This window comes from Venturia canescens, chromosome 8, assembly GCF_019457755.1.
Source record: "Venturia canescens isolate UGA chromosome 8, ASM1945775v1, whole genome shotgun sequence".
Lineage (NCBI taxonomy): Eukaryota > Metazoa > Arthropoda > Insecta > Hymenoptera > Ichneumonidae > Venturia > Venturia canescens.
This window is the reverse complement of record NC_057428.1, coordinates 15,278,964-15,306,427: the sequence shown is the minus strand read 5'-3', so window position 1 is coordinate 15,306,427 and position 27,464 is coordinate 15,278,964. Positions and strand designations below refer to the sequence as shown.

Sequence of the window (27,464 nt, the reverse complement as noted above, 5' to 3'; positions counted from 1 at the left end):
GCAGGCGCGACCGGCGTCGCGAGTCTCCCAACTCCCGACCACACTGTTCTCTCGTTTTCGCTTCGCATCGCATCACATCGGCGCTCATTCGGCTCTCGCACGCGATACCGTCGCGACGTCTCTGACGGGCTGGATCCCGCCGAGCGCTTCTTTCTTACCTCCGAACCACGGAACCGCAAGTTTTTTCCGATTTTCAATAGTGTCCGGGTACAAAGTTATAAAAAAAAAGTTTTGTTTTCCGTTTCTCTTCTGTTTTATCGCGTCGAGGACCCGGATCATTGGGAGCTGATTTCTCATTGTGTTTCAGTGATTTAATAACAAAGTGCAACGTGCTCGTTCCACACTCACAATAAGTAACTGACCAAAAACTGAGAAAAGTTCGTTGGGCATTAAATAATTGAAAACAGAAAACCGAGCGACTAAAAAATGTTCGTGTTCGAAAAAACGTTTGAATTCTCCAGTCTGGAGATCCAAGATGTTTAGCGATCGACACCGTATCGATTGTCTATAGAGGAAATCGGACGCGTCGAGATCACCAAAAGACAGTTTTATTTCGAAGTCGCTGACAAGGATGTTGTCGAAAAAACGATAAATCTGGATCTCGCGAAGCATGACAAGAAGAACGAGAGTTTTGGCATAGCCGAAAGTCGTGAAAATCCTATAAATTCGCGACAAAGGGGATAAAGAAGGAGAGAAAGATGAACGAAACGATGGAAGATAATTCAACGATGCTGACGAGCCCCGACACGATGTCGTATCGGTGTGGGGCAGGTTTGAATTCGTTTCATCAAGAGTACGCGAAGATGCACGGCTGGGCGAGTCTGTTAGTTTGCATATTCGGTTCGATAGCGAATAGTTTGAACATAATGGTGTTGTCGCGTCGAGAAATGAGTTCACCGACGAATGCTATATTGACGGGTTTGGCGGTGGCGGATTTGTTGGTTATGATGGAATACATACCGTACGCGAGTCACATGTACCTTTACCACAGGCCTCGAAGGGACACGTACACGTACGGCTGGGCGGTTTTCGTGTTTTTTCATTCGATATTCACGCAGGTTTGTCACACGATATCGATATGGTTGACGGTGACATTGGCGATATGGCGTTACATCGCGGTCGCGCATCCCCAGCGAAATCGAGAGTGGTGCAGTTTCCGTCGAACGGTCTTTGCGATCGCAGGAGCGTACGTTATTTGTCCGCTGATATGCCTGCCGGGTTATTTCACAACGGCGTTGACTTCGAAGGTAGAAATTCTCGACTCTGAGGGGAGGAGCCCGAACATGACGATTTATAACGCAACGATCGGGAACGACACGGCGAGCGCGCTCGGTGCCAATAAATTCGTAAATTCGACTCTCTGGTACGTCGATCTCAGCGAGACCATGAAAGTCAACAGTTTGCTTAACCTCGCCAATTTCTGGATGTACAGTGTCGTCATCAAACTAATACCTTGTTTAGCCCTCACGATCCTCAGCCTCAGGCTCATCCTCGCTCTCATGGAAGCTAAAAAACGACGGAAAATGCTCACGACCGCAACTCTCGTCAGAACCGATGAGAAAAATATCGATAACAATCACAGTCTCGACGTCGTAACCAACGGGAAAAAAAGCGTTAAGAAAAAATCCTCGAGGCTCCTCGACAAAGAGAGACAAACTGACAGAACCACCAGGATGCTACTCGCCGTACTTTTACTCTTTCTTCTCACTGAATTCCCACAGGGTGTACTTGGCCTTCTGAGCGTCATACTCGGCTCTGGCTTCTTCCGCACCTGCTACGTCAAACTAGGTAAAATATTCATTTTATTTCTATTTCATTTTCTCGTCATTCCTCCTGTACTTTAATTAAAACACGAGAAACTATTAATATTTTTAATCGTTTCTCATACTCAATCATCGTTAAGGAGGGTGGCTACCGACGATACAATGTTGCCATGCTAAACCATGTTAAATACATTAAAAATTTCAAAATGATAAGAATTTAATAAAATTTGGTGAACATATTCTTTAGGGCCAAATTTGGCAATACAAATTTTTTAAGATTTTTCTTCTGTACAGTTATCGAGTAATTGATCACTAAAGTTCAAGTGTATAAGCATAGCGTTTCCATATATATAGGTATACATTCCGGGCATAAGAAATCTGCTTTAATCCGTAATTATTCGATAACTAAGCAGAAGAAAATTTTGAAAAAAATTGTGTCTTCGCACTTGATGTTGAAGAACATTATCACCAAATTTGATCAATTTCTTATCAATTTGACGAACGTAGCCACCCTCCTTAAGTACAACCAATTAGTTATCGCGTAGATCGAATGAACCCAACGAAACTTTCAATCTTTTTCGATTCTCTTTTCCCCTCGCGTATATGACGTTTATGAGAAAAGTTTGTTGAGCACGCTCTGATTGCGATTGAGCGAGCCCCCTCATAAGCAAATATTAACCAGCGGTACATCCTTATTCCGTTTTGTCCTCTGCGTTCCTCGTTGTATGTGAAATTCCCTCGTAAACGGCTCTCGTTAACTGCAATAATATGACGGGTGTCGAGTTTTATTATCAACACTCGACTCTTGTATTCCGGGGGGAATCAGTGGCGCTGTAGGTCATCTTTCTCGTTATTCTCCGCCTACTTTGTTTTCTCCACTTTGTTGTTCAACATTAATCCGCAACGAAAATGCTTAATATCGCTTTCGCAAAGTTCCATATAATTGCGAAGATTAAACTAACGAGGGTACAAAGGAAAAGTAAGTGGAACGAGCGCGGCGGTATGAAAAAATGAATTTTCGGCTAAGTGGCTAAAGAACAAAGAGCTCCGGGAGCTCAGTCGGACCGTTGAAAACCGTTGTTATTTGAATTGAGAGAGTGCGCCACGCGCAGATGGCGCGTCGAGAGCGAAAGGCTCTTGTGAAGCAGCTTTTCTTTTGCGATTATTTCAAATTCCTTCTCGGTTGCACAAAATTGCGTATGAAAGTAACACAGTCGAAAGGATTCTTTTTACGAGGATCGTTCTTCGAATTTGGGTCGCGTGGAGGGACGAAAAAGGGAGAAATGGTTTGGCAAATGTGGTCGGGAGAATAGACGCGCTGTCACGCGTACTGTGTAACGGGACGCTCGCTGCGCCCGAGCCGTTCGAGAAACTCAGTGGCTATTCGTAAGTTTTTATTGTTTTTATCCTTTATCCCCCGCACATTTGCAAGCTAAATCTTCGGGAAAGTGCGTCGAGAAGAGTAATAATCCGGTGAATCGGTCCCCCCCTGAACGATCTGACTAGGCGTGATCTCTCTCTTTCGAAAGTATGAGAAACAATAATTCATAAATTCGTGAAGGTTCGCGAAGCGGTGGCCGGTAGAGACCGCCTGCGGAGAAAGAATTTGCATGATAACAATCTCGAGGGTGGCGCGCGCGATGAAACTATAATGGACTCGTGTAGTACAAGTTCGTTCCCGGAACACAAGAAATTCACTTTTTTTTCTCGAGCAGCTCGCTTCCCCGTTGCCGAGTCGCCTCCCCCTCTGCGTCGCTGTCAGAAGTACTCGAACTTTTTATTTCCTAGTGGAAACAATGTTCGCCCCTGGTCAGCAGCACACCACGTCGATATAATAACCGTGTTCATTCCCTTCCGGTGAGAAAGTTTGAGCTCTTGCCACTTCTTACGTCCGTCTTTCGCGAGCTATCGCAGCCCGGGTTTCTCGCTTCCAAAAAAAGCCTCGTAATTCCTCTTTGAAAAAGTCATTTCCTCTCCTTCCTTTACTTATTCTTCTTTCGTTATGGTTATTCTCTCTGTATGTGATTCTTATCTCCACAAACTTTGAGTTTCCGCCAAGTGATAAGTTTTCAAAGCATTTCTTGTCCCTACTTTTTCACAATAGAATTATTCTCTCCAAACTCGTCGCAATAAAGTCACACCCAGACTTCCATCGAGCCCCGTAACTTTTCCCATATATTTCGAGCCCCCCCCCCCTCGAGAGGAGCTCCCGCGGAGAGCCAATGTTTCTCGATTCATCACAAAATCAATGTTTCCCGGTTCGAAATAATCCTCGGACTTTAGTATCCTTTTGCTTGAGCTCCCTTCCAGAGTGGAGCTTTTCACAAGACCGCCCTCGTAAGTCAATTAATTAGTTATCCGCCCATCGCTTCGACATTTTTTCTCGCGCAATAGCTCGCCGCGAGGGCGCGCGAGTACCTCGTTCAATTACTTAATGCATTTTAATTTCTCTCGTCAGGCTCCCTGGCCTCGGGGTTCCTCCAACGAACATTGATCTACCGGTTCATGACGAACAAACAAAATTACATTTTTCATGAAAATTTCAAGATAAAAATAAGCGAACAAACAAACAAAAAAAATATATATATTAAAAGTGCGGAGTTTAAGTAAGGGAAAATAAATGAAGTTGAACAAGTCGTCGGCACACATCGCGAGGCTAATTTCCTCTCATATTTCCCACCGGTATCGGCCGCGTAATATTTTATTTCTCCCCCTCGTTTCGTTATTTCTCCTTTGCGCGTTCGCTACACAATAACGCCGTATAAGATCGTGTATGTAATAACATTCGGCGAAGAGTCTATCCCCACACTTTTATTTTTATGCCCCACGAGAGAGGAGCAGCCGAAGGGCGCCCGGGGCGGGGGGAGAGGCAGAAACGGAAAACGGATAAGCACGCAAATGTTTCTCTCTTAACGTCACGAGTGACCAGCCTCATTTGCGTTTAACCCCCCGCTTTACGGCATAATTGCCATTTAATTATACACACCACACACTTTCCATGATATTCTTATTCCTCCTGCTGCCCTCGTCGTCCCAAGAGTCTTTTTCTTTCTTCTCTCCGTGTTTGTATACAAACATCTGCGACACTGTTGTTTATTTTTCCATCCTTTCTTCATCCTCGAAGACGTATTAAAGAGGATTTTTCTAGCGACGCACGGGAGGGAGGCGCGCGCGCTCTGTTTGGGAGAGCTCTTGAGCTCGTCGCTCTAACTCGAAGTAAAAGAAACATAAATATTTTTCATTCTGAGGGTACGAGGAGTCTCGGGAAAAATGAAGAAGCGTTATTAAACGGTTGAAGTTTACTAGTTGGAAGGTGGAAGTGGCGATTTTCAGGCGAAACTTCAGAATTATTGTCTCCAATTGAATTTTCAATCGAAAATTAATCGAAAAAGTACAAGAAATTCTTTTGCTATGATTTTTATGTGAAAAGCTTTTTCTTAAGGTTTTTTTAAGTAGATTTTGGATGGCTGACGATTCTCCGAAGAATAAGCTCCGGTTTGAGACGATCCATGCAACGTTTTTTCACGGAGAGACTTTTATACCAAAATTACTATGTTTTTATAGTAACGTCGGACCACATCGATGTTACAATAATAATCGCTGCAGAGTGTGTCAAATAATGCAAAAGTTTGGGGAACCATTACCACAGTTAATAGTAAATAACGCGCTGTACTATATCAAAAATCAACACCGAGCGAATTTTCATCAAAAACATAGTAAACAATGAAGTGATGTGATGAAAATTTAGGAGATATCGTATCAGTCGTTTCTCCGTGTTACACGAAAAATTGCATAGTTTCGTATTTTCCCTTTTACCGCACTGAATTTTGCTCGATAACATAGCAAAATTCATCCGCCCACCAATTATACGAGGCGTTGCCCCGTACAAACATTAACCCTAGAACGCATGACTGGGGTGTGAGCACACCCCACGCGAACTTCAAACTACGCTCCCGTCCTAACAAGCGACATTATCGACTGATTGCCGACGGATTTTTTAATATATAAATTCAATTGAAATTAGTTTTATCGTACATCATTCTTTTCGTTATAAAAAAACGAAGAAAATGGTGTAGGATAAAGTCAGTTTAGCATCGTAGGACCGGATTTATAAGCAGAAAAAGAGTGGGGTGTGTTCAAACCCCGGTCATGAGGTTGAGGGTATGAAAAAAGGCACATGAGGTGTAGGGTTGAAATTAACCAGCAGTGGCACATAGTAAAATTCCAAAGAATTTGTCCAATTCTCGGACATCGATGCATCGTTCGATATATCTGATTTCGGCATAAAAATTACTATAGACTTTGGTGAAATGTAATAGAATGCCGATATAGAACAGCGCTGCTACAAAAGAGCAAATTTTTCAAGCAAATTCATCCGAAATATTCGTATAAAAGTTTCTCCGTGTTGCTGCGATTCGCTTAGAAAATAGCACGAACTTGAAAAACCGTCCGCTTTCGAATTTATCGTTTTCGAAAGCTTTCCAAGGGGCCTGGGAAGTTCGGTATTTCGGCTAGCGACGAGAGCAGCAAAAATATCGATCCTCCAGACCCTAAACCGAACTGGTGTCTTGAGGAATTCGTTTGAAACGGCTCTGAAGATACCGTTTGTCCGGGATGATAAAGTTCGAAAGCATTTTTTATTATACGTGCTAGGAAAAAGGTGGTCGTACGTGAGATCGCAATCTATTATGCATGGACGATAACGTTTTACTTGCGGCGTCGTGTCGATGCCTCGGCCGTAATACAGACCGCAATTTTCTCATTTCCCGTCGCATACGCGCGCCCGACGCGCACGGTGGCGTCGTCAACAACGAGGTTGTCGCCGAATTTCCAGGTGAACTCCCGCACCCACTTCACGCCTGTCCTTCCGCGCACACGCACATCCATTTATAAATTTGTTATTCGTGTGCGTTCACGCGGGTGCGTCTCAATAATTATGCGGCGTAAAGTTGTTGGGAAAAATTCAAACGGGAAACTAATTTTTGGAGGGAATTCTCATGTTTTTCTGGTTGAAACTTTTCAATCACTTGCTCAAAATGGTCTCTCTCCCTCGCCCTTTGCAGCAGTTTTTCCGTCGATGGGTTCGACCCCGTTTTTAGTTGAGCTTTTGGTGCATGCACGCGAGGGCACAATTTTCACGATTTTCCAGACCCTCGCAATTCTCTGATGTCTCTAAAAATGTTCAATCTTCAGATTGCCCAATAATCGCGTCAGCACCGTAACGCGGTCTTTGGAAATTTCTCTGTTTCTCAACGACCAGAAAATACGAAGCGTCGGTTCGCTGTCACCGGCGCCGTCTCCTCGGCGGGCGACTCTTTCGACTTGGTTTATGGCAGCCTCGCGCAACGTCGGAGCAAACCGAACATCGATCAAAGATATTGTTGGGTTTTGAAAAGTTCTGGGAAAATTGGCGGACCCCTTGGACCGTCGTTCTCGACAACCCTCCGAGTCGCTTTGACGCATTTTCTTCGTGCTGAGGAAAGTAGTGTCGTTGGGCGAACAAAATTCTATGGAATTGCTTCAAAATTCATTCAACAGAGAAGCAATTCCCTCCCTGTCCGTCGTGCTCCGAGACCCACTGAACTGGAAATTCGAGTAGATTTCGAGGACCGGAGGAGCTTTGAAAAGCCAGAGCGATCTTCAGTTCCTCGAGGTTTTTTTCGTCGCGCACTTCTTAATTCTGCGTAAACACGATTTTCCCCGGTGGAGAATTCCGCGCGCGTTCGAGTTCCGGCTCGTCGAAGAAAACGTGTGTTTTCAGCTTCATATTTCGAAATAATTCACATTCCAAATTGTGGATACGAAATAGTGTTTGGCCCGAAGCAATCGTGCTCGCCGGATTCTTTCTCCAAATGAACAAGCTCGTCCTCCTCACTTGTCCGGAATTTCGGTGACCGCGCTTGGAGTTCGTCATCGCATATTATGTACGTGACACTCTGAAACAGGCAGGACGAGTGTTGAAGCCCGATTCGAAGTAATAATACGAGCCGAGGGTTCTCCGGCCCTGTGGCTGTGAACGCGTTCGACGATTCCATGAGCACTTTTGCAATCATAATAATTCGCCATCGATCGTGATCCGGGTGGTTTTCGCTCCCGTTGAATAGCTTTCCCGGGCCGCCGCGAGGAGCTCGTTTCTGCCATGATTTCTGGCCAAATTCCACGTCCCATGAAACTAATAACGCTCGTTTAATGCGCGTATTACGCGCGTACGTATAAAATTAATTGCCATTTGCATGAGGCCATTCGTCCCTCGCGGGGCTCGGGATTGCTTACCGAGTCTGCATTATTTCATTATGTTGCGCGATTCGTTTATGCAAATGCAAGTTCCGCGATGCGGACTCGTATTTTTGCTGTTTTGTAGTCTAATGGAAACGGCAGCGGGTCCCTTTTCCCTCGGGCTATTGGAAAACACGAAACCCCTCACGGACAGTCGATCGGGACGTGAATATTCATGGAATTTCTCGTTAGCTCGTACATAATTAGTGTTTTTAATGAAATCGCGTTCGAACGAATGGCGGTAATTCGTGTTTAACTTGGGGATTGATCGAATCAATCGAGGCGGCGGCGTCGAGCGGAAAACATTTACAGTTGTTCAATGCCGAGAAGGGCTGAAAAACTTGGGAGCCGGTGATTCGACTCGACGATTAGTCAGACAGGGGACTTGGAAGTCTCCGCGCGAGTTCTCCGTTTCATTCGCTCTTTCCACTCTCGATGCTCCGTCGTTAGTCCCCGTTAGAAACAGTTTACTGCGCGCAACTTGCCCGAAGCTCAGGCCCGAAGGATGCTCTCTTTGCTCTCATTTCCGGCCGGGGCTTCTTCCTCGTTCTTACGCTTATTTCCTCTAACGAATGATACTTTGCGCACGAGGTTGCTCCGCTTCGTTAAACTAGCTTCAACAGCTGCTCCGCACCCGCCGAATACCTCTGGAGCGGATTGAATTACCCGGGGCACAGCTTGAATTTCATTCCCGAACAAGGAGGCGGCAGCAGCGGCGCTGCGTGTTCGGCTCTCGAGAACCGCGCGCCCTTCCCGGGCGAACCTTTCTTGACGATCATCGAGCAAATATTTGTCAACGAATCGCTCGCGACGAAGCCCGCTTTTGAGCTCCACTTTTATCTTCATAAATCCCCACGAATACGTCACGAAACACGGACGCGTTTCGAGACTCGTAAATACTCGTGCGCAAATGTGTGGGAGCGGAGAGGCTCTCGTAATAAGGGACAAACTCAGCATTTTTCCTCGATGAGAGAAGCGAAAATCGATCGGGTCTCGGATATACGGTTATATATAAAACGTGCATCGCGGCGGAGGCGGCCTGGTAGTGCAGTCACGCGTCTTACGAGGGCGGAACTTTTTTAGCACGCTTTTACGAGCTGCCGGAAGCGAATGTCTTATTATATGCAGAATTATATTCGCCTGCAGGCCCCTTTTTCAATGCTTTTAAAGAGGTGGACCGACCGGGGATGCAGTCGTAAAAAAATGGAGGATAATCACGAGCGCATTATTATTTCGAGTCGATGCTTTCGATTTTTTTCACGCTTCGTTGCGAGCCCGCGTACTTGTTCAGTTGGCCTTTCCAATTAAGGAGCAATAAGAAAAATGGGGAATGATATGTGTGAAAGCCCGAAAGAATTTTTCGGTTATTGCAACCAGGATAATAAAATATGTTATCGCGCTCGCTGAAATAACGACACAATCGTGTTACCACCTCGGCTTCGGGAGAGCGAGTTATCGAATGGTATTACAAGTCGAGCGGTGCTCACGTAACCGAACGATTTTCCTCAGCATTTCGCTCACTTCCGGCTCGAATTGCCAGTCGTAAGTGTACACCGGGCGGCCCGAGTGAACGTGCCTTTTCTCCGACACGTTAAGGACCAACGTTTGCTCTTCTCTTTCTCTCCCTCTCTCTCTCTCTGTAGTCCTTTCTCCCCTCCACTTAATGGCCCACCAAACGAGCTACGAAACAACCGCGCGAATGATGATGATGAGGTTCGAGTATATCCCTCGAGGAGTTTTCAAGCACGCGGGAATCAGAGGCAGCGCGTTCCTCGCGCTGGGGGAGCGAGATTATTTGTAAATAGGAAAGGACCCAATTGCTTGAGCATATTCTTGACCCAATTTTTCTCCTCCAATCGTTAACGCCTTTAATTGCCTCAACGGTGAGAGCTGCTTACCTTGGGCAATGACAGCGAGAAACGCGGCTTTTTCGAAGCACCAATCACGGGCCGCACTCAAAGTTCGGGGCAAATCGTCCGATCTTGAAAGATTTATTTCAACGGTTCGGAACTTCCGAACAACACAACAGACGAATCCGAGTTACTCCCTTGGCTCGTAAATTTCCTGTGAACGAGGTCAAAAGAATTGCCTCCAAAAACGGCGCCGTGCCGGGTTGACAGCGAACCGTCGGTGCAGCTCGTCCGGACTTGAGATTCAGAAATATTTGAAAAGCGCACTTCACTCGCTATCGTTGCACGATCAGGAATATGGAAATTGTAAAGAAAAAAAAAAAAAAAAAAACGTGGCTAAAGTATCGAAAAACGTCGACGTTGGTACACTTCCCGTGTACCAAAAGTTCAATGCAACGGGGTCACCCCGATCAATGGGAAAACTGCCACAAAGGACCAGGAGGAGAGACAATTTTGTCAAAATCGAACCCCCAGAAAGGTCCACACCGGGTCGTCCGCGATTTGCTGGCCTCGCTCTCGAATGTCGAAATTTGCAAAAAAAACAGCTTTCCGAGTGGTGGGTGACTCCTACTCAGGAATGCAAACTTGCGATTCCCGAAGAGGATAAAAATGCAGTGCCCGACCCTTTTTCGTCTCCGCCTTTGTTAAAATCTTCTCGTAAATGCTTAGACTCTTTCGAAGTAAAAAATAATTGAATTGCACGTAAATAATGTTGTTAATCCACGTGTAAATGGGCTCGATTAACGTGAGCAAAATTTCGTTGATTACAGGAGAGCTGATGGACATACTGGCGTTGATAAACTCTGCGATAAATTTCATCCTCTACTGCGCGATGAGTCGTCAGTTCAGGACAACCTTCAGTCAGCTTTTCTGCAGATGGAAGCTCTTCGGTCGTTGGACACCGGTGCCTCGACATCCGGACAACAACGGCATAACCGGAACTAATCACACCGTGACGCAGGTCACTCAGGTCTAGCCCAGGCGTGCCGGACGAACGCTTTGCTATCCGTTGTAAAAAATCCTCCGTACACAAGACACACACGCACACACGCGCGCGCCCATTTGTAGACACAAAAAACGAGAAAGCTCGGAGATTGTTCGTTGATCGAGACGCGTTAAAAGCCCGGTAAAAAGCGATTCGATTTTTCAAAATCTTTTCTATGTCAATTCGACGACGGAACGATTCTCCGTCGATTATTCAATGTTTTTTCCTCGCCCACTGACCTTTGATTTTGATCTTCATCTGAAAATGCATAGAGACTCGTATTGACAGACGCGAAGAAAAGCTCGCTGCAGCCGTGCGCACGGGGGGCTTGATAATGACGAGAGTTAACATTTTTATAACTTTTTTATTTGACACTCTCGAGTAAACATATTTTTATCGTTTCTCCAGGGATAAAAGGGCTCCCCGCAGGGTGAGAACGATAGTGAAACAAATCGAACTCGTTTTATTTCCATTTCCCTTTCGATATTGACTCTCTGTCACCCAATTCTTTCCTCCCGTTTCGTTTTCCTGCTTCGTGTGCTATACTCGCACAGCAGCAGCAGCAGCAGCAGCCCCTTCCTCCATACGCTTTTGTTAACTCTGACATGGATCACGTACAATGGAACCGTAACCGTTCAACGCAGCTCAGCGTTACCACCCGCTAACGGTCTATTAGCGAAAGAGGAGGATAAAAAAAAAGAAATAAAAATAATAACAAAAAAGAGCGAGGAAATAAAGCGAGAAAAAGAGATTGCGAGGCGATACAACCGAGCGGAATATCGGTTTTGACAAACGTTCTTTTTTCCTCGTTTCCTTTACCAGCTCAATTGTCTTTTGCACGTACCAAAGTATATCATTGCCTCTGAAGATATTAAAGCTACTTTTTCCCCCCAAAACTAATGCCTCCTCTTTTGCTATCGTAACTTCGCGAAACGTTATTCTTACTTGGAATAAAACGACTTCGTTTTTCATCGAACCCTGCAAAAGTGGAGCCGCTCCATCACCGAGCTTCCTCCTCTCGATCAACGACCTTCTGCCGTCATCTCGTAAACTTGTCACACTCAGTCAATCAACGACGAACGCACATGTATAAATACGCACCAAGCTCTCGAGAGATTCAACACTTTTAGTACTTATAACGAAATAACAGATTAACGATTTGTTTTATAATCGTTGGTCCGTCGTGGGGTTAAGAGACCGATAAAAGGGAAGAAATTATGAATCTGGCATTTTCTCTGTTAGCGTACCGCTTCGAGTTTCTGAAAAACACGCAAACCGAAAAATTATGATGAATTTCACGTGAGGAGGATAGCAAAATGTTCGCCGGCGGTTCGTCCAATTATCTCGCTGGTCAAATATTTTATTCCATAGAAATATATTTGAAAATAATCATAATTATCATCAATAATTGGTAAATTAACGGATACTATTTGTACAGAAATTGTTAATAATACGAAAAGAAGGAAATAAGTGAAAAATATTGGGATTCGGAGCCGTCAAAATACTGTTGCATCAGCAATGAATAAAATATTTTTTAAATTGAAAGATAAAAATGAGATTGGCCATCATGATCGATGGAAAAACGTGTTGGAAATAACTCGGTGATCTGTACATTGAATAAGGGGAATTGGTAATTATTTTTGTCGTTACGATTATGGAGAGTACAGCGAGTGTAAAGTATTCGGAGAATATTTGTCGACGAAACGAAGAATTCGGTCGATTTGTCTTCTAATTATAAAACTGTCGATATTTCCGGTTGGAAATTCACGAAGGTAGGGAATTGGTGTTAGACGAAGCATTTGCAAATCGATTGAAAAATGTGATTTCTTCATTTTTCGTATTAGGTGGAATGAAATTTGATGTTGAATGGTGGATTTGTGCGAGTCACGTCTTTGAGGAAGAGTCTTTTCTTAAAGTTTTTTATTTCTCGCCTCGCTTACGCTCCCGTTCTCGGGCCAATGCATTCTCGCTACAAAGCTCAATCTTTATGGGGGCGAGGGGAGGGCTACGATAAGCACTTTTATATCCGAGTACCGAGATCCCAAAGTACGGGCCCGACCGTAAAAGCACATGCGTCATTCCATCGGCTCCTTTTTGCTACGACACGCAGGTTAAGCTTTTATTCGCGTTCTCGGTAACGTCAAGCGTCCTCGCGAAAAATCTTTCTTCAGGATCGAAAGAGAGATCCACCCTCGCACGAAACTCCTGCGGATTGACGGACTAATCTCCCTTCCGTTCGAGTCCTCCTATTATGCACGCATTACGTAATACAGACAGTAATAACAAAAGATGATAAAAGGAGGATAGAAAAGAAATAAAAATAAATGAGAATCGGGAAAAGCTGCTGCTGCTGCTGCTGCTGCTTTGAAGATTTACCAGGAACGCGTTACGCAACTAGTTCCGACTCAAAGTATACAAATAAGTTTTAACTGAGACTGTGCTCCAGTCACGTGACTAAGGCCAACGAGATAGACCCACGTTTTCCCATTTTCTCGTTAAACCCCCTCCCCCACTGGGATCATAAAGTTTCATGATGAATTTTTTATCCTCCAATCATAACACCGAGAAATGAATTCTTAGTTCATTCTAATGTACGATAAAAATGTTATCATCGTCGTAAGCATCGTTTGCGAAATAACCGTGTCAAATTTGCTACCAAATTCTATCCAGTCTTATGATTTTCTCTTTTTTTAGGGGCCCACATAAAGATGGTACTTCCGCTTGAAGCTTCGCTCCAATAAGCCGCGAGTAGGAGCTCCGGCCTAGCACTCCTCGACTCTTGTCGAAGCAATTCTCAAGTATTATGCAACAGACTATAATACACATGGAGATGAAGTTGGTTACGAGGCAGTCATTAGCATGAATCTTCGATTTTACCATTACGGGGAGGCGGCGGTGGCAAAGTACTCGGTAACAGCCGCGACGGACCGGTGAGGCTTCGGAATCGATTCTGTGTGACTTTGGCCTCTTTGAACTACTCCGCACTTTACACCTTGTCGTTCCACTTGAGAGGGAGAGAGAGGGAGTAAGGAGGCTTTATGGAAAAGCTTCTAAGAGTTTTGCACTGGAAAGATTAAAACACGAGCTCTGGTAATCCACGAAATTGCGATCGTACGAAGCTGCCTCCTCGGGTTTTCAGCTCCCTCCAAACAACTATGCCCCGTGCACCCGAGGCAAATTCAACACGTGCGCGCATCTTGTCGCAAATCCTTGTTGAAAGGTACATTAACAACCTCGGGGCAACACACCACTCTGCAAACACGTAGTTACACCAACTTCCAAAGCACTAATTTACGTGCGATATGCCTTTAGTCAAATCTACCAAAAGCTTCGTTTCACACGTATATTTCACGGGGATTTAACGCTCTTGATACTCCCACGATTTATCATCCCCAATTATCCCTCGCTTGCTCCGAGGGATAACCGCTCCACCGATTCCCATAAAAAATCTTCCTTCGACCGAGTCCTCGACGAAATGCACACCCAGCAGCTTGACGGTTTCGTCCACTCGGAAGACGAAGGGATTTTATGCATGTGTGGATCCTCGATTTGCATACAAGAAGCGAGATTTGCAAGAAAAACTATACGAAACAAAGACTCGAATTCATGATCGACGAAGCAGCAGCAGCAGCAGCAGCAGCAGCAGCAGTAACGTCGTCAAAGTCGAGCGATTTCAATGCAATTTCATCGATCCCATAAATAAAACATTTTAATGAATTCTTTTCTGTGTCACAGTGAGATATGAAAGTTTAACAGAGACAGGAAGACCTCGGGGGGGCTAAATAAATCGTAAATAATGCATTTTCTTTCTCCGGTAAAAAAGCTCACGTTCGTATATAACCTCGTGCGAGAGCAGAAAACCCTTCGCAGCTGTTATTCGGTAATTCCATACCATAAAGTATCCCTGCACCAGCCGGCAAATCCAAACTTGGAGAGAAAGAGCACGCCGGAAGGTCGGAAGCTCTCGTACATCCACATGTATTCATCCGCATTCGCTTATATATGCGTCGACTAACTTTGACTACGACATACGAGTATATACAGCCGGTGTAAGGGTTCGCTGTTTGTTCTTGGACTGTGGAGGCTTTTCCCGGAGGTTCCCTTCTTACCTCCTCGTCAAAGCTTTCCATTATATCCGTGTATTATGAACGCGTACGTTCGCCATTATATCCGAGTTTGAAGAGGCGGGTCGAGGAGAGGGTTAGCGACAGAAGCTAGCCAACGGTAAAGGAAACTTGTTAGCTCCGAATTTCGGATTTGCCAAGCTCTCAAACTCGTACGTATTACTCGAGGATCGAGTTTTACAATCGACTGCAGTTTCGTGACTTTAGTCAATGATCTCGAACGTCACATTCCATATTCTTTCATTTTCACTATATTTTTTATGCTTCAGCACACAGCGAAAGTCTCTTCGGAAACATCCACCGGTTCAAACGTCAACTTCTCCTGGCTGCAAAATATTTATCGTGCCAAACGACATCCTTCAACTCGTCTTTTTTCTTCCTCTTCTTCGCCTCGACTCGAGGCAACTTTCGCAAGGTGCTGATATCCACCGCGAATAATATATACATTTACATATATACTGGGCATGAATTTTCAAGGGAGCGAAAACGTTTGTCACAAATTATTCACGCGCCACTCGCCACGGGACCCCCATCGCCGCTCCTACATGACGCTGCTGTGTGCATTTCTCCTATCGCATTTCACGACAACTTGGATGACGAAACAGCATCATATTATGTGAATTATGTATGTTTACATGTGAGTACGTTTCACCAGGCTGGAGATAAACGCGTGTACACAATCTTTGATGACATACAACGCTGTGTAAATGCAGGAGTTCATACGGAAACACGACTTGCATAATTAACGAGCAAATACGAGGTGCATGGGCCAACGATGTTGAACTGCTCAATTCTGCGTATTGGCTGCTGTTACATTTAGCCTGAATCTAATTGAATATAATCACGCACAAGTATACGAGAATCGTTAGATCGTGCGTGCTTTTCGAAATTTCCTTCGTAAGGGGATCGACTTCGTTGAGTTTGAATAAGTTTTGGTGGTCGTTGGAACGAAGATGGTTCAGTGAAGGGAGAAGATTGTGATTCGTTGTAAAATCTGCACGGTTCGAGTTACAGTGACACTTTTCAATCCGGATTGATATGTCGTGAGAACTTATTGAGTGGCGCGACTGCAATCCGTCAGTTGAATCAAAAGAATCTTCAATTACCGAGACGCCAGACACTCGAAGGAGAACTTTCATTGGCTCGTAAAAACGACCCTTTTTTATGGACATTTTTTCCACTCATTCGGTAACGAGATGTCCGATAAAATTTCACTTGCATACAGCAGTTCTTCGGCACATTTTTGCATGTTTAATAAATGGCCATGAGAATTGGTTAGGTGCTCTGTTACAATTTTGAATTAATCGATGAGTCATTTTGGTTGAATTTCATGAAAATTTGCATCCTAATGGGAGTCTCGAAGAATGCGTGCAGTTACTGAGTCACTGGAGATACTTCTAGAAATTTCGATCCTCTGCACTAGAATGGAAGTTTATTTGTAAATGCAGAAACTGGAATCTTGTTTTAGCTCGAAATTGTGGGTTTGAGGGGCGACGAAAGGGGCAGAGTGCTCCCGATGCGAAATGTTGGTTCGCTGTGTCTCGTCACATTTGGCACACGTATTTCGCATTCCCCACCGCAGAAGGCACGTCGCTGAGCCAACATTACGTAGCGCCACGTATTTTGTACTCGCAATGCAAAAATTCATGTACGCGTGGCTTTTTATGCATTTCTATGCAGGTATAATGCATAATATTATGTTTTTCTACTGCAGCGTGGATTCTCCAACGAAAAAAGGGAAAAAGCTGTGGTGTAAGAACGAAAAATGGTTGGTAAACTTTTGATGGAGTGCTCGGGGAGTCGCTCGAAACACGAGCACCAGAAAAATAAGCACATTTCGTACGAAGGGGCATTGCGAACGGTGTCAAACGAGTTTTCATCAAGAAATATCATTCTCCGGGAAGAACACTGTTGCTCTTAACGATCGAGAAGTCTCTTCGGCTGGTTTTGCAAGTTGCTACGAAATTAGAGGAGATCGCAGCTCGAGCCTCGTACGTTCGTTTCGAAGCCTCTCTCTCTCTCTCACTCTCTCACTCTTTTAGTTTCATCAATTCCACGTTTCTAGGTCACGTAACAAGGATATTGCAAGTTGTACCTCTCATGCGGGCAGACAGTAGAAAAAAATTCAAATGCGAAGATACATTTGTATGTATTTTTAGTCGTATGAGGGGAGGCGAGGCGAGGCGAGCAGGAAGCTCGTTGTCCCATTATCCTCTCGGTTCTTTGACTCGTATTTTACAACTGTGATTATTCAAGAACGAGTGGCCCGGTTAATTGGCCCGTGGGGCTGTTTTATTGTTCCTTTTCAGTGTCTTTCTCGAGTACGTTTTTTGCCTCGCTCGTTTAGCGGGAAGGAATGAATCTGCGGCGAATTTAAGGGGCATTCCCGGAGGCTTATTTTTCCACTTGAAATTCGGAGGAATCCGGTGCGACAAAGAAGCTCGCTCGGTTCGTTCTCGTAATTATTCTGCTCCTCGGCGTCCCTGTATTCCCTCGCTTCTTTTTCTCCCGTCCCGATTCAATTGCTCCGCAGACTCAGTCTCGTGATTGCTTGTTTCGACCGTAAAGTACTTTCGCGAATTATAAATGAATAATTGATTATCCGCGAGGACACACGAGCAGGGAGGACCTTTTCGAGGGAGCCCCAGCGAGCTGCTTTGCACCTGACAAAAGGCGCTCGAACCCCTTTCAACATTTTCCTACATCGAGCTACTCTCTCCCCCGGCGCTTTGCGAAGGACTCTACGAACGTGTGTACCAAGTATTAATGGATCTTTGAACTTTTAATGCCCTCTAATTCAACTCCGAGCGAATGTGCGTCGACGAGTTTGAATTTCAGCTCGAAACGTTCGTTCGGAAACGGAAATAATGCTCCTGTCTAAATCCATCAATATTGACGAGACTCGGGGCGATCGCGAAAAAGCCTGAAATTTTCAGGTACCCGGACTAGGACAACAGAGAATCCATTCGCCTCGCTCCCTATTATTTCTATACTTTTTGCAATTGACCTCGTGACTCCGGCGGCAACCCCTTTTACACAAGACTTATTAAAATTTAATCGTCACAGTATCCGCCGGCTGTGGGAAAGCGCGAATCGATCCGTCGAGCACGCTCTCTTTTCGTGGATACGTGAATACATGTATCGTCGCATCTTTTGTGAGAGCCGAGTTTCAATCGGAGAGTTATTTCGACCTCTCCAGTTTTGCCCTCTCATCGCGAGGAGTCAATTTCTTTCGTCCATTCATCCTGTGCTTTTGCTTTATTTTCAATCTCTCATTTTTTCCACCGTCCATTTCTAAATTACATTCATACGCTCTCGATATTAAAGCGAATAATCAAAAGTGATGATTATTCCCCCTGTGACTTTCCCTCTCATTTTCATTACATTTTTCTCACGCTTTTCAGCGGATAATTCAACAGATTTATTGTATCCGCGTTCAAAGGACATTTTCGGTATTTGGGAACACGGCAATTTCGTTGCGGGCTGATGAACCACTTTTGCAACGCTTCGAATAACAATATTTATGAACGTTGATCGATTATTCAGCGACGAAAACAATCCATCGCTGATCCATGATCGAGGATCAATAATTTTATACGTGTTGGCCGTTTTCCTATCATGTTAAACATGTAAATAGCTATTGATGCTTCGCACAAGCCTACACGATTAATCATCGATTCACTATTAATCAATGACTGATCGAGGCGACTGTAAATACGCCGCGCGAACGGCGAGCCACGATCATTTTGTACTATGCTCATTGAAAATTTATTATTTTTTTCAAAACGACGATTTTCATTCGTGAATCGAAAAATATAAGCAGCTGAATTATAATTGTTTACATGAGAGTCTGTATAAAATTGTTCTACAGGCCAAACTGGCGAGTTTCCATTGATTTGCATCACTATTACCGTTGTTACTGTGTGTTACTGTTTACGCAAATGGTGAATTTATGGATAAAATGTAATGTGACGTAGCACGAGAGTTCACGTGTCTCAAAAATGGAGGAAAAAGTAAAAACTTTTGAGAAACGTGCACTGAATGAACGAATAAATGAACGATTCGTGATAAAGTTTCACCCTGTTGTTGGGAATACTGGAAATTAATTAACTAGAGATTGATAGAGCTCGATACATTGACAGGAGCAAGATTGTTCGATGAAAATCGAAACGAAAAATCGTTCATGGAGCTCGTGCATTGAAATATAAGTGCACAATCGTACAATCGCAATCTCGACATTTGCTGACAGTTTTCAAAACCAGAAACTAACTAATTAATTTTGCAGCAAAGTATTTTTTCTATTCGCTTATGAACTGTGGCGAGTGCACTCGCGCATTGCCAACTTACTGCAAAATGTATGAACGATCGATCATGACGAATAGCGTGGAAAAAAAATATGAAAAAACCATGAAAATACGATCGGCATATGGCGAGATAAGCAATCGATCGTACTTTCTATTGAATAGAATAAAAATTCGTATTATCGGGAGTCGTACATTATATTGTTATCGGGTTATCGTTGATATTGACGAAGCTACACAAAATGATTCATCCTTCAAATTGACATTTCGTTGCTCTCTTCGTCATTTTTCCCTCTAACAGTATTTTCCATTGTTTCTCCTCAGAGAAATTCTTTGTCAGTACAATCCGTTCGAACTTCGTGAAAATAACGAATTTATTGAGCTTTCTGAGCTTCGTATCGAGCCTTGTGACCAAGATCGATTGTATAATAAAATAATCGAAAAATTATCTCTGCGGTTAGTGTTTATTGTGATAATGCTGCTTCGAAAGACTAAATCGCATACACGAATTAACGTGAATTTTGTATGCTCAATTAAGTTTGTGTATAGTATATAAAGAAAAAAATTAATGTGATTGTCTGTAAATAATATATTTATATATTATTGTGTATTTTGAATTGAGAGGATCGACTTGAGAGGGAACGAGAGAAGTAAGCGAATTGCGGTGAGCTGTACATCGAAGGACGGAGGGAGCTCAAAAATGAATTGACTAAATCCTCCGGTGTCATAAACTAAGTAACTGCGCATAAATGCTGTTGACATAAATCGTGAAAATGCGAATCGGTTTCGGGCCGAATGGACACTTTGTAAAATACGAAATCACTAATTAAAAAACGCATTGATTGATAAGAACAAATAAATGTTAATTCGCCCCCTAATCCACGCAACTTTCTCATTTTTATGCATTTTTTGCTTCGTTTGCGCGTTTTTTTTCATTCCATTTAGCACGATATCTCACGTTCCATAGCAAGAATTCATCTGAAATACATCGGACGCTCTCGCTTCGAGTTAATGAAACGAGCGTGGAATTATAAAATGAAGAGCGCTACCCAATTCGCTTGAGCACAATTGCTTTTTTCCACCCTCTTTATCACCGGCTTGATTAAGCACGAAACAAGACGACGAGAAAATGCTCATTCAACTCGATTGCTGTTCTTCATCTTTCCTGAGACACTTTTCCAGCTGTTTATTCGTAAAGTACCGATTTTTTCATTGGCTTTTTCAATGTGCTTCTCTCAAAACTATTTTCCTCGTTGACTTCCTGGGCAAAAGAGCTTCTGGCACGATTTTGCTCTTTATCAATCTCTATTACCAGCGCACACGCATTTCAAACGTTGTACACATAATAATGAAGACCGAATGTTCTCGGTGTTGCTCAACGCGTGTAATTCGGACTGCTATCGCCGTGGGGATCTCCAATTAGCAGGAAATCAGGACACGTATCAATGGATTAATTCATGTATCCACGTCCACTCTAATCTCGACATCTGGGCACGATATTATCTGTAACAATTTATCGAATGTAATTTCTAATACAATATCACCCATACCGAAACATGCATTTAATCCTCGCAGTGGAGATCCATAACATTTCAAACATTCCTTACAAGCGGAGTCACGAATGACCCGAACAGTTTTGTTAGCTACGACTGTAAAAAAGAAAACAGCCATGAATCGCACATAAATCGAAAGTACGAGCGATAAATGGTGAATTTATGGAAAAGTTATTCAGTAAAAATGCTCGAAATGGGGTCGAGCCTGACCCGAGCGTGAATCGTGAAAATAAAGTCACGAAATCAGCGATCAATTACTTAATTAGCATCCGGAAATAGCCACTTTTGTGCATTAATTAGATAACTTTGAGAGGCTTATCAACGACAATAAAAATTGTGAATTTGATGGATCTTTTGGTATTCGAGGAATGTGAAATTATTCATAATGAAATTTGTGAATCGAGTCGCGAGCTGGTGCATTATTCGTCGATCAATCATAATCTTGCACTGAATATCCGAACTGATATGAATCACATGCACACATATATTTGCAGTCGGAAAAGGTAACAAGCTCCCATGAGTGATCTGCCAGACTCACGACTTGCCAGCGATTCAGAATGCTCACAGAGCGTCCCAATTTCGAGAGCAGATTTCGCTGAGTTTCGAATGATCGATCAGTTTATGTACGTCGCTAAGCCTTGAATTATCGGTTCCTCGGAATACATATTGAAGCCGATTTCCTCTTTCCTGCAGGCAAAATTTGTCTCTTCAGCTCTTCATTTCTCTTCCTCTCTCGCTTTCTCCTTCTTCCTCTTCTCGCGCTCTGTCTTCGTTGCTCGCTGAACGCACGTTTGAGAGAAACTGTGGGAGATCGATATGACAATGTTGCCTAGCCATTGACAGCTTATCAATAGCCACGAAGAGCCACCGACGTCGTATACGTCATAAAACGTCAATGCAATCTATTCCCATTTGCCTGTTGGAGCTTATGCCAAGTGCATGCGAATCGTCGATAATTGACCATTTCTCCGGTCTCTAATTCAGTGTCAATCTCTGTATACGTGTCCAGCAAAAACGCGTTCTTTCTCTACGTGCTTTTTGCGATATCAGTGTATGCTTTAAATTCATTCTTCTCCCAGATATTATCACGTTAACGTGGTATTTTTTTTAATATTCCAGAGTATACTCCCGATGTGAGAAGTTCGTGCCTCCTCGGATACGTCACGACTCCAAGAGAAATCATTAGCCAAGGGCTCGCTGTATCCATTCTTCTATGCTCGGTCTTATCGAATTAGTTTTTCGAGCCAACTGTCTGGAACAAATAATTTTTTTTTTTACATCAAGAACGTGCTGCAGATAATCGAGTTTTATGGATCGATCTAAAAAAAAAAAAAAAAAGAGAGGAATTAAAATGACAACTTCCGCAGGACTAATTCCGCGGTAATTTCGAAGGCTTGGGAGCTGCTTCCCCGAACCACGTGAAAGAACGGTACGTGACTTTGACGCTGGCCAGGCACGTGCGATGAAACAAACGAACAAGAAGATAATTGCCAGAGTTCTATTTCGAGGCGACTCGGAAGACTCGATAATACAACTGGCACGTTTAGCGAACGCAGATGCATTCTGTCTCCAGTATTTTCTCTTTTTTCTCACTCAATCTCAATGCAAAATCAACAGTGATCGAAGAGAGCTCTATCAAAATAATTATCGTTGCAAAGCAACCCTGAAACGATTTAATAAGCGAAACGAAAAGTGCGAGGCTTATTATGCTCGCTATGAAATAAGGGCTCAGGTAATAAAGTAAATACCCTTCAAATTCGAGCTTAAAACGAAATTGCTTGTCGAACATTTACGATCGACGGTTCTCTCCACGAACGTCAAGCTTTTTATGCTGCTGCCATTTATTTTTCATACTTCAAGATGTCATACCACTTTGGTGCTTAGAAAAACACTGCAATATTGATCGTTTCATGGGAACCTAGTGGAGTACGAATATCGTTTAGAGCGTGCTACGTACGTTCAGGTAAAAAAGTTGACCTCTCCGTTGAAAATCGACATAACAAATGGTTTGTACCTGAAAAAAATTCGAAACGAAATGTCAACTCGTTGGTTCAGTTTTTAAAAATTCTGCATTTTAAACGAAACTATGTTTTAAATGAAAATCGAATAAGCTTTTATAGCTTTTTTGCATTTCCGAATGAGCCTCACGGACCAAGAGGCGTTCAATTTCGAAAAAAAATTGGAGTTCCAGTTCGTTATTTCTATTCTTGAAATTTTATAATTGTACAATTCAAATGATTATGTTAAAAAACAATAAAACTATGAATCGACAAACGTTACGGGGGATTGAAAAATGCACGACCTAATCGCAGGTAATCGATTTAGTATATTTTTCATACTTTCAGTACCAGAATTACATCGATAAAAAAATAGAAACTTATTGAAGCACGATTCGAGATCGTCGTTACTAAATTGTACTGCAATTATCGTTATATAATTGAAAATCGAATACTGGAAGTGTACTTTATCGGTTCATCAGAACGACCAAATGATGCGTATTCAAGGGACATAAAAAAACTGGAATGACAAAGTTTCGAATATTTTGTATCATTTTGTGAAAACGACGATATAAGGAATTTTCAAGTGTTCGGTTTTTCTAATTAAAAAATCGTACGTAGGAACAATCCCACGAAAATTTTATCAAATATGATTCCAAGTAGGCATTTTTTAGCTTAATATTCCTGAAGAATCGTATTTCGGATAAACTTTGGTTTTGCCTGTGCGATAACAATGTTAGTCTTCTTATCTTAACCGATAACTTAACGAATATTAAATGTTCAAAAAAAAACATGAATTTTTTATTTTTGGATGGAGCAAACGTTTAGCGAGGAAACAATGTTTTTCCCACGTCACGCTCGGGAAATTCTCCCGATTAGTCAGAGTCCGAGTTCTTGTTGCCTGTGGAAAAAAATAAACATATTGCAGTTAGAATACAGTTGTTAATTTTTCCAATGAAAAATAACATTTTATTGCAAATTAACCGAGGATATTTACCTCGATGAGACCAGATCGGACCTTCCGGTCGACGCATCGGTTGCTGGCGTGGAAATCCACGACCACCTAATAAAAATCATTCATTGAAGTGTTAAAATTAATTTGAATAGAAAGCAGTCATTGAAAAATTGTCCGATTGAAATACGCACCAATGGCGGGAAAGTTTTCACCGTTAAAAACCGGTGGAACTCGATGAACACCGATCAAAGCTTGACTCATCGTAGATGGCGCACGAGGAGGCTGCTGCGGAATCGGCGCCTTGGAAATTAATCCGAGAAAGTACAATTATTTCGTGTGGTGTTAAAAAATGATAAAAGGTGATGATAAAAAATGAAATCCCAATAAATTAGGAAGAATAAAGATGAAAATGCTTACGGCTATCGGAGCGGGTTCAGGACTCGGTGGACGTTTCTCAGGCTCTCGAAGGGAATGATCAATAATCTCGATTCGTTCATAATTATTACGTCTGCGAAGATCCTCGTCGCGACTTCTCTCAGACACGGAAATGCGATGTCTCTGACTAACCTGCAAAAAGCCGATTTCTTCATATTGCCATTCGCATGGGAAAATAAAATTTTTTAACATTCAATTTAAGAATAAAAACTCACACCAGTAGCCGACAAAACGCCCATGTTGCAATCGTTAATGGCAGACTGAAAACTGGCATTGTAAAGATTCGGTTTGAATTTTTTCTCGATACTAGCAGGACAGTGAACTCCAGGAATCATTTTGACACCGAGCGGTTTGCAGGACTGGTCGCAAAATTCGAAAGCCCATTGTCGGATTACGGAAAGGCTGCAGAATTGACCTTTTCCATCCAGAGTTTTATGGTACTAAACAACAATTGTAGAAATTATTTTAAAAACCAGGAAATTCCCGTTCGTTCCAATTTGATTTGTTATTTAATTCACTAACGTCACATTCGATGTTCGGAGTGTAAGCGTATATTTCTTTTTCCAGCTGAGTTTCAGCTAAAATCGAAAGAACTCTGCTTTCTGGATGATCGCTCACTGCACGAAGTATGTGACCGTAAAGAGACTCTAAACTGTAGACAACAAACTTTCCTGGGTTTTGACCTTTCGATAGAAAAAATAAAACTGTGAGAAATGAATCAGACAATAAAAAAGATAGTTCATTGTTTTTTTACCAACCTACAGCATCTGCCATTCTTCGAAACAGCGAAGGCAGAAGATGAGAGATTTTTTTTGATGCATATATGGGTGGAAGTTTGTCATTTTCTTGGAGAGGTTCGAGAAAATTTTTTACTTTGTGATACATTATTGCCCAGTCCCCCTCTCCGATTGGCAAATCCCAGTTAAGCATGTGAGTCTTTTCACTCACTTCCATTGCTTCTCTAGTATAGCCAAGATGAAGAGTTGTTCTAATAATCTCATGATAGTGACGACTCAAGCCGTTCTGAATGGAAAATTCTCCGATTGCAAATTCTGCTGGACAGTAGTCAACAGGACCCGTGTCTGGTTTTCTCATGTAGTAATGATTCATATGGATAAAAGAAAACCGAAGAGTCTGGAGCTCTGGTAACAAAAAACATTCAACGTTTAGAGCTCTGTCATGAATTCCCATCAAAGGATTTATCAGCAAATGTTTTAGTATTGAAAAGTTTTTTTTTTTAATCTTTACTTATATCAAAAGTTTATCCACATTTTTCCCTGATTTTTGTTTTTCGTTAAAACATTGAGCTCACTCTTTAGTCTGGCATCAAACTTTTTTGCAGCAAAATCTGAATTAATTCCTCCCTGTGTATTATCTTTGATCTCTAAATGTTTTTTTAATTTCAACCGTTGTTTAACCATTGTCTGAAGAGTCTGAAGATTTATTATCTTCACTGATAAGTTTCATACTTTTTATGATTTTGTTTAAAAACATAGCAATTTTCCATTTTCAAATATTAAAATGACGTCGAGAGATTTTTCTTATCAAAGGTAAGTAATATTAATTGAAAAATTGAATGAGAAATAAATAAAATGCTTACGTTTGTATTTCTTTGCTTCGGAGATGATATTCCTTATATGAGATTCCATATTTAGTTTAAAATCATATTCATTCTGCTCTTCTTTTTCAACCAAGTCGATAAACTCTCCAGTATTCGTTTGTTTGCCATATTCAGGATTTGCTTTTGCTTTTTTTGCTTTGTTCACGTAGGGAGCTTTTTCCTCAGCTGTAAGAGCCTTCAAGGCAAAATTACAATTAGTAAGTGTAAATGGACCACAAATTATTCCATAAAAAAGAAATACGACTTCAATTAAAATGTAAATTAAGTCTCGAAAATTTCCAAGAAAGTGTGGTTTGAAAAACCATATAATTTAAAAAGTCAACAAATCTGATATATATAGTGAGGGAAATTAGGAAAATTGAATATATTTTTATAACACTTACTCGCCACGCTTCGTTACATCTGGGACAAGCTTGCACATCTCGAAATCCGTTCGGAAAAGATCGTCCATTCCTTTCTTCTTTTGTTTTCCACTCTGCCATAAAGAACCAAAAAGCATTTCTTGCGGGTTTCTTCGGCATTTTTGGTTTTTTATATTATTCGAATTGTTGTAGATACTTTCGTTAGAGGAGCGTTTCGCACGGCTCAATTCAAATGCAGTATCACGTGTAGTTTCTTAGAAGATCCTTCGACGAGTGCTCGAAATTAGACACTAGTCGTTTCGAACGAGGGGAAAGGTTTCGAGTTTCACTTTGGAAAGATAATGAGAGCTGCTTTTTTGTTTCCTTTTATAAGTCATGAAATAATGAAGAAAGAAAAATAATCTATGACATTCGACAAGGTCAGAGCACGTTTTTTCACAAAGGCTTTCTTCGACTGGAAGGTTTCGGCAAACAACAAAGCGATACTCGAACAAAAAAGATCTCACATTCTTTACAGGGAGAGAGAGAGAGAGAGCGCGCGATACTAAGCGGCATTAGCGGCAAGATCGCTCGAAGATGTAAACAAAGTCTGAAGGCCCTACGCAAACACGAAGTATATTACAGGAGCTTTCTTCAAGAGTTTTCAACTATTTGAAGCTTGAAATCGCGCATCGCGCGTTGGATCAGCCGCGTGAAATACCAACTACCGCCATCCATCAAATTTTCTTAGAAATTCTTGATTCGAGGAAAAGATTTTTAAAATATCGTACTGATGGCGCCACATAGCTAGTCTAGTTAGTGGAGGTCTCTGACAAACTGACAATAGGTCTCAAGGAGACTATAGGGAAGGAGTCCAATCTCTGTATTGGGCGCCTGTTAGAAAAACGTCCGTGAAAATGTCGGGAACCCGGGTTCGAGGAACGGCCACTCGCGTCGCATTGTCGTTTGTGTACGGATATATATAGTAATAAAATCAATGTCGTTGGTGAAACTGACCGCCATGGCGGCCGAATCGTGGATTTAAAGAGCTTTCGCGCCTGTCAAAAATTGTTGAATCAACGATTATGAGTGCTCGTAATCGAAAATACTAATATGTATTGTAATAATATTCTCCAGCAACGTAAAACCCTGTGCTTTACACATTCCAAATATCAGCTTATCTCCCCTCGTATGTCGCGCTGC

General features: G+C 42.4%; 2 protein-coding genes across 6 annotated transcripts; one reads left to right on the top strand and one right to left on the bottom strand.

Moving 5' to 3' along the window:
- LOC122414306 (G-protein coupled receptor dmsr-1-like) lies at window positions 1–23,843 on the top strand. Of its 5 annotated transcripts, none has more exons than XM_043425445.1 (3): window positions 1–1,788; window positions 10,720–10,910; window positions 22,032–23,843. In XM_043425445.1, the coding sequence occupies exons 1-3, from the start codon at window positions 699–701 to the stop codon at window positions 22,047–22,049; spliced, it is 1,299 nt and encodes a 432-aa protein (XP_043281380.1). In that variant the 5' UTR covers window positions 1–698; the 3' UTR covers window positions 22,050–23,843. The 5 variants fall into 5 exon arrangements, 2 of the variants coding, with proteins under 2 accessions (XP_043281380.1, XP_043281381.1); XM_043425446.1 differs by lacking the exon at window positions 22,032–23,843 and adding an exon at window positions 13,629–20,237; XR_006261736.1 differs by having other exon boundaries at window positions 2–1,788; window positions 10,720–13,864.
- On the bottom strand, window positions 23,216–26,976 carry mael (maelstrom). The gene is made up of 9 exons (XM_043425443.1): window positions 26,304–26,976; window positions 25,900–26,095; window positions 25,058–25,441; window positions 24,822–24,982; window positions 24,515–24,739; window positions 24,282–24,431; window positions 24,056–24,164; window positions 23,907–23,972; window positions 23,216–23,810 (listed from the first exon to the last, which is right to left on the bottom strand). Exons 1-9 carry the CDS (start codon window positions 26,439–26,441, stop codon window positions 23,785–23,787), a joined length of 1,455 nt encoding a protein of 484 aa, XP_043281378.1. The 5' UTR covers window positions 26,442–26,976; the 3' UTR covers window positions 23,216–23,784.
- Window positions 26,977–27,464: the final 488 nt, after the last annotated feature.

Coding starts and splice junctions, on each gene's coding strand:
- LOC122414306 (XM_043425445.1), top strand. CDS start 699: ATGAACGAAACGATGGAAGATAATTCAACGATGCTGACGAGCCCCGAC. Junction 1,789..10,719: donor CACCTGCTACGTCAAACTAG/GTAAAATATTCA, acceptor CGTTGATTACAG/GAGAGCTGATGGACATACTG.
- mael (XM_043425443.1), bottom strand. CDS start 26,441: ATGCCGAAGAAACCCGCAAGAAATGCTTTTTGGTTCTTTATGGCAGAG. Junction 25,442..25,899: donor CGAAGCAAAGAAATACAAAC/GTAAGCATTTTA, acceptor TTTTGTTACCAG/AGCTCCAGACTCTTCGGTTT. Junction 24,740..24,821: donor CTCCGAACATCGAATGTGAC/GTTAGTGAATTA, acceptor ATTGTTGTTTAG/TACCATAAAACTCTGGATGG.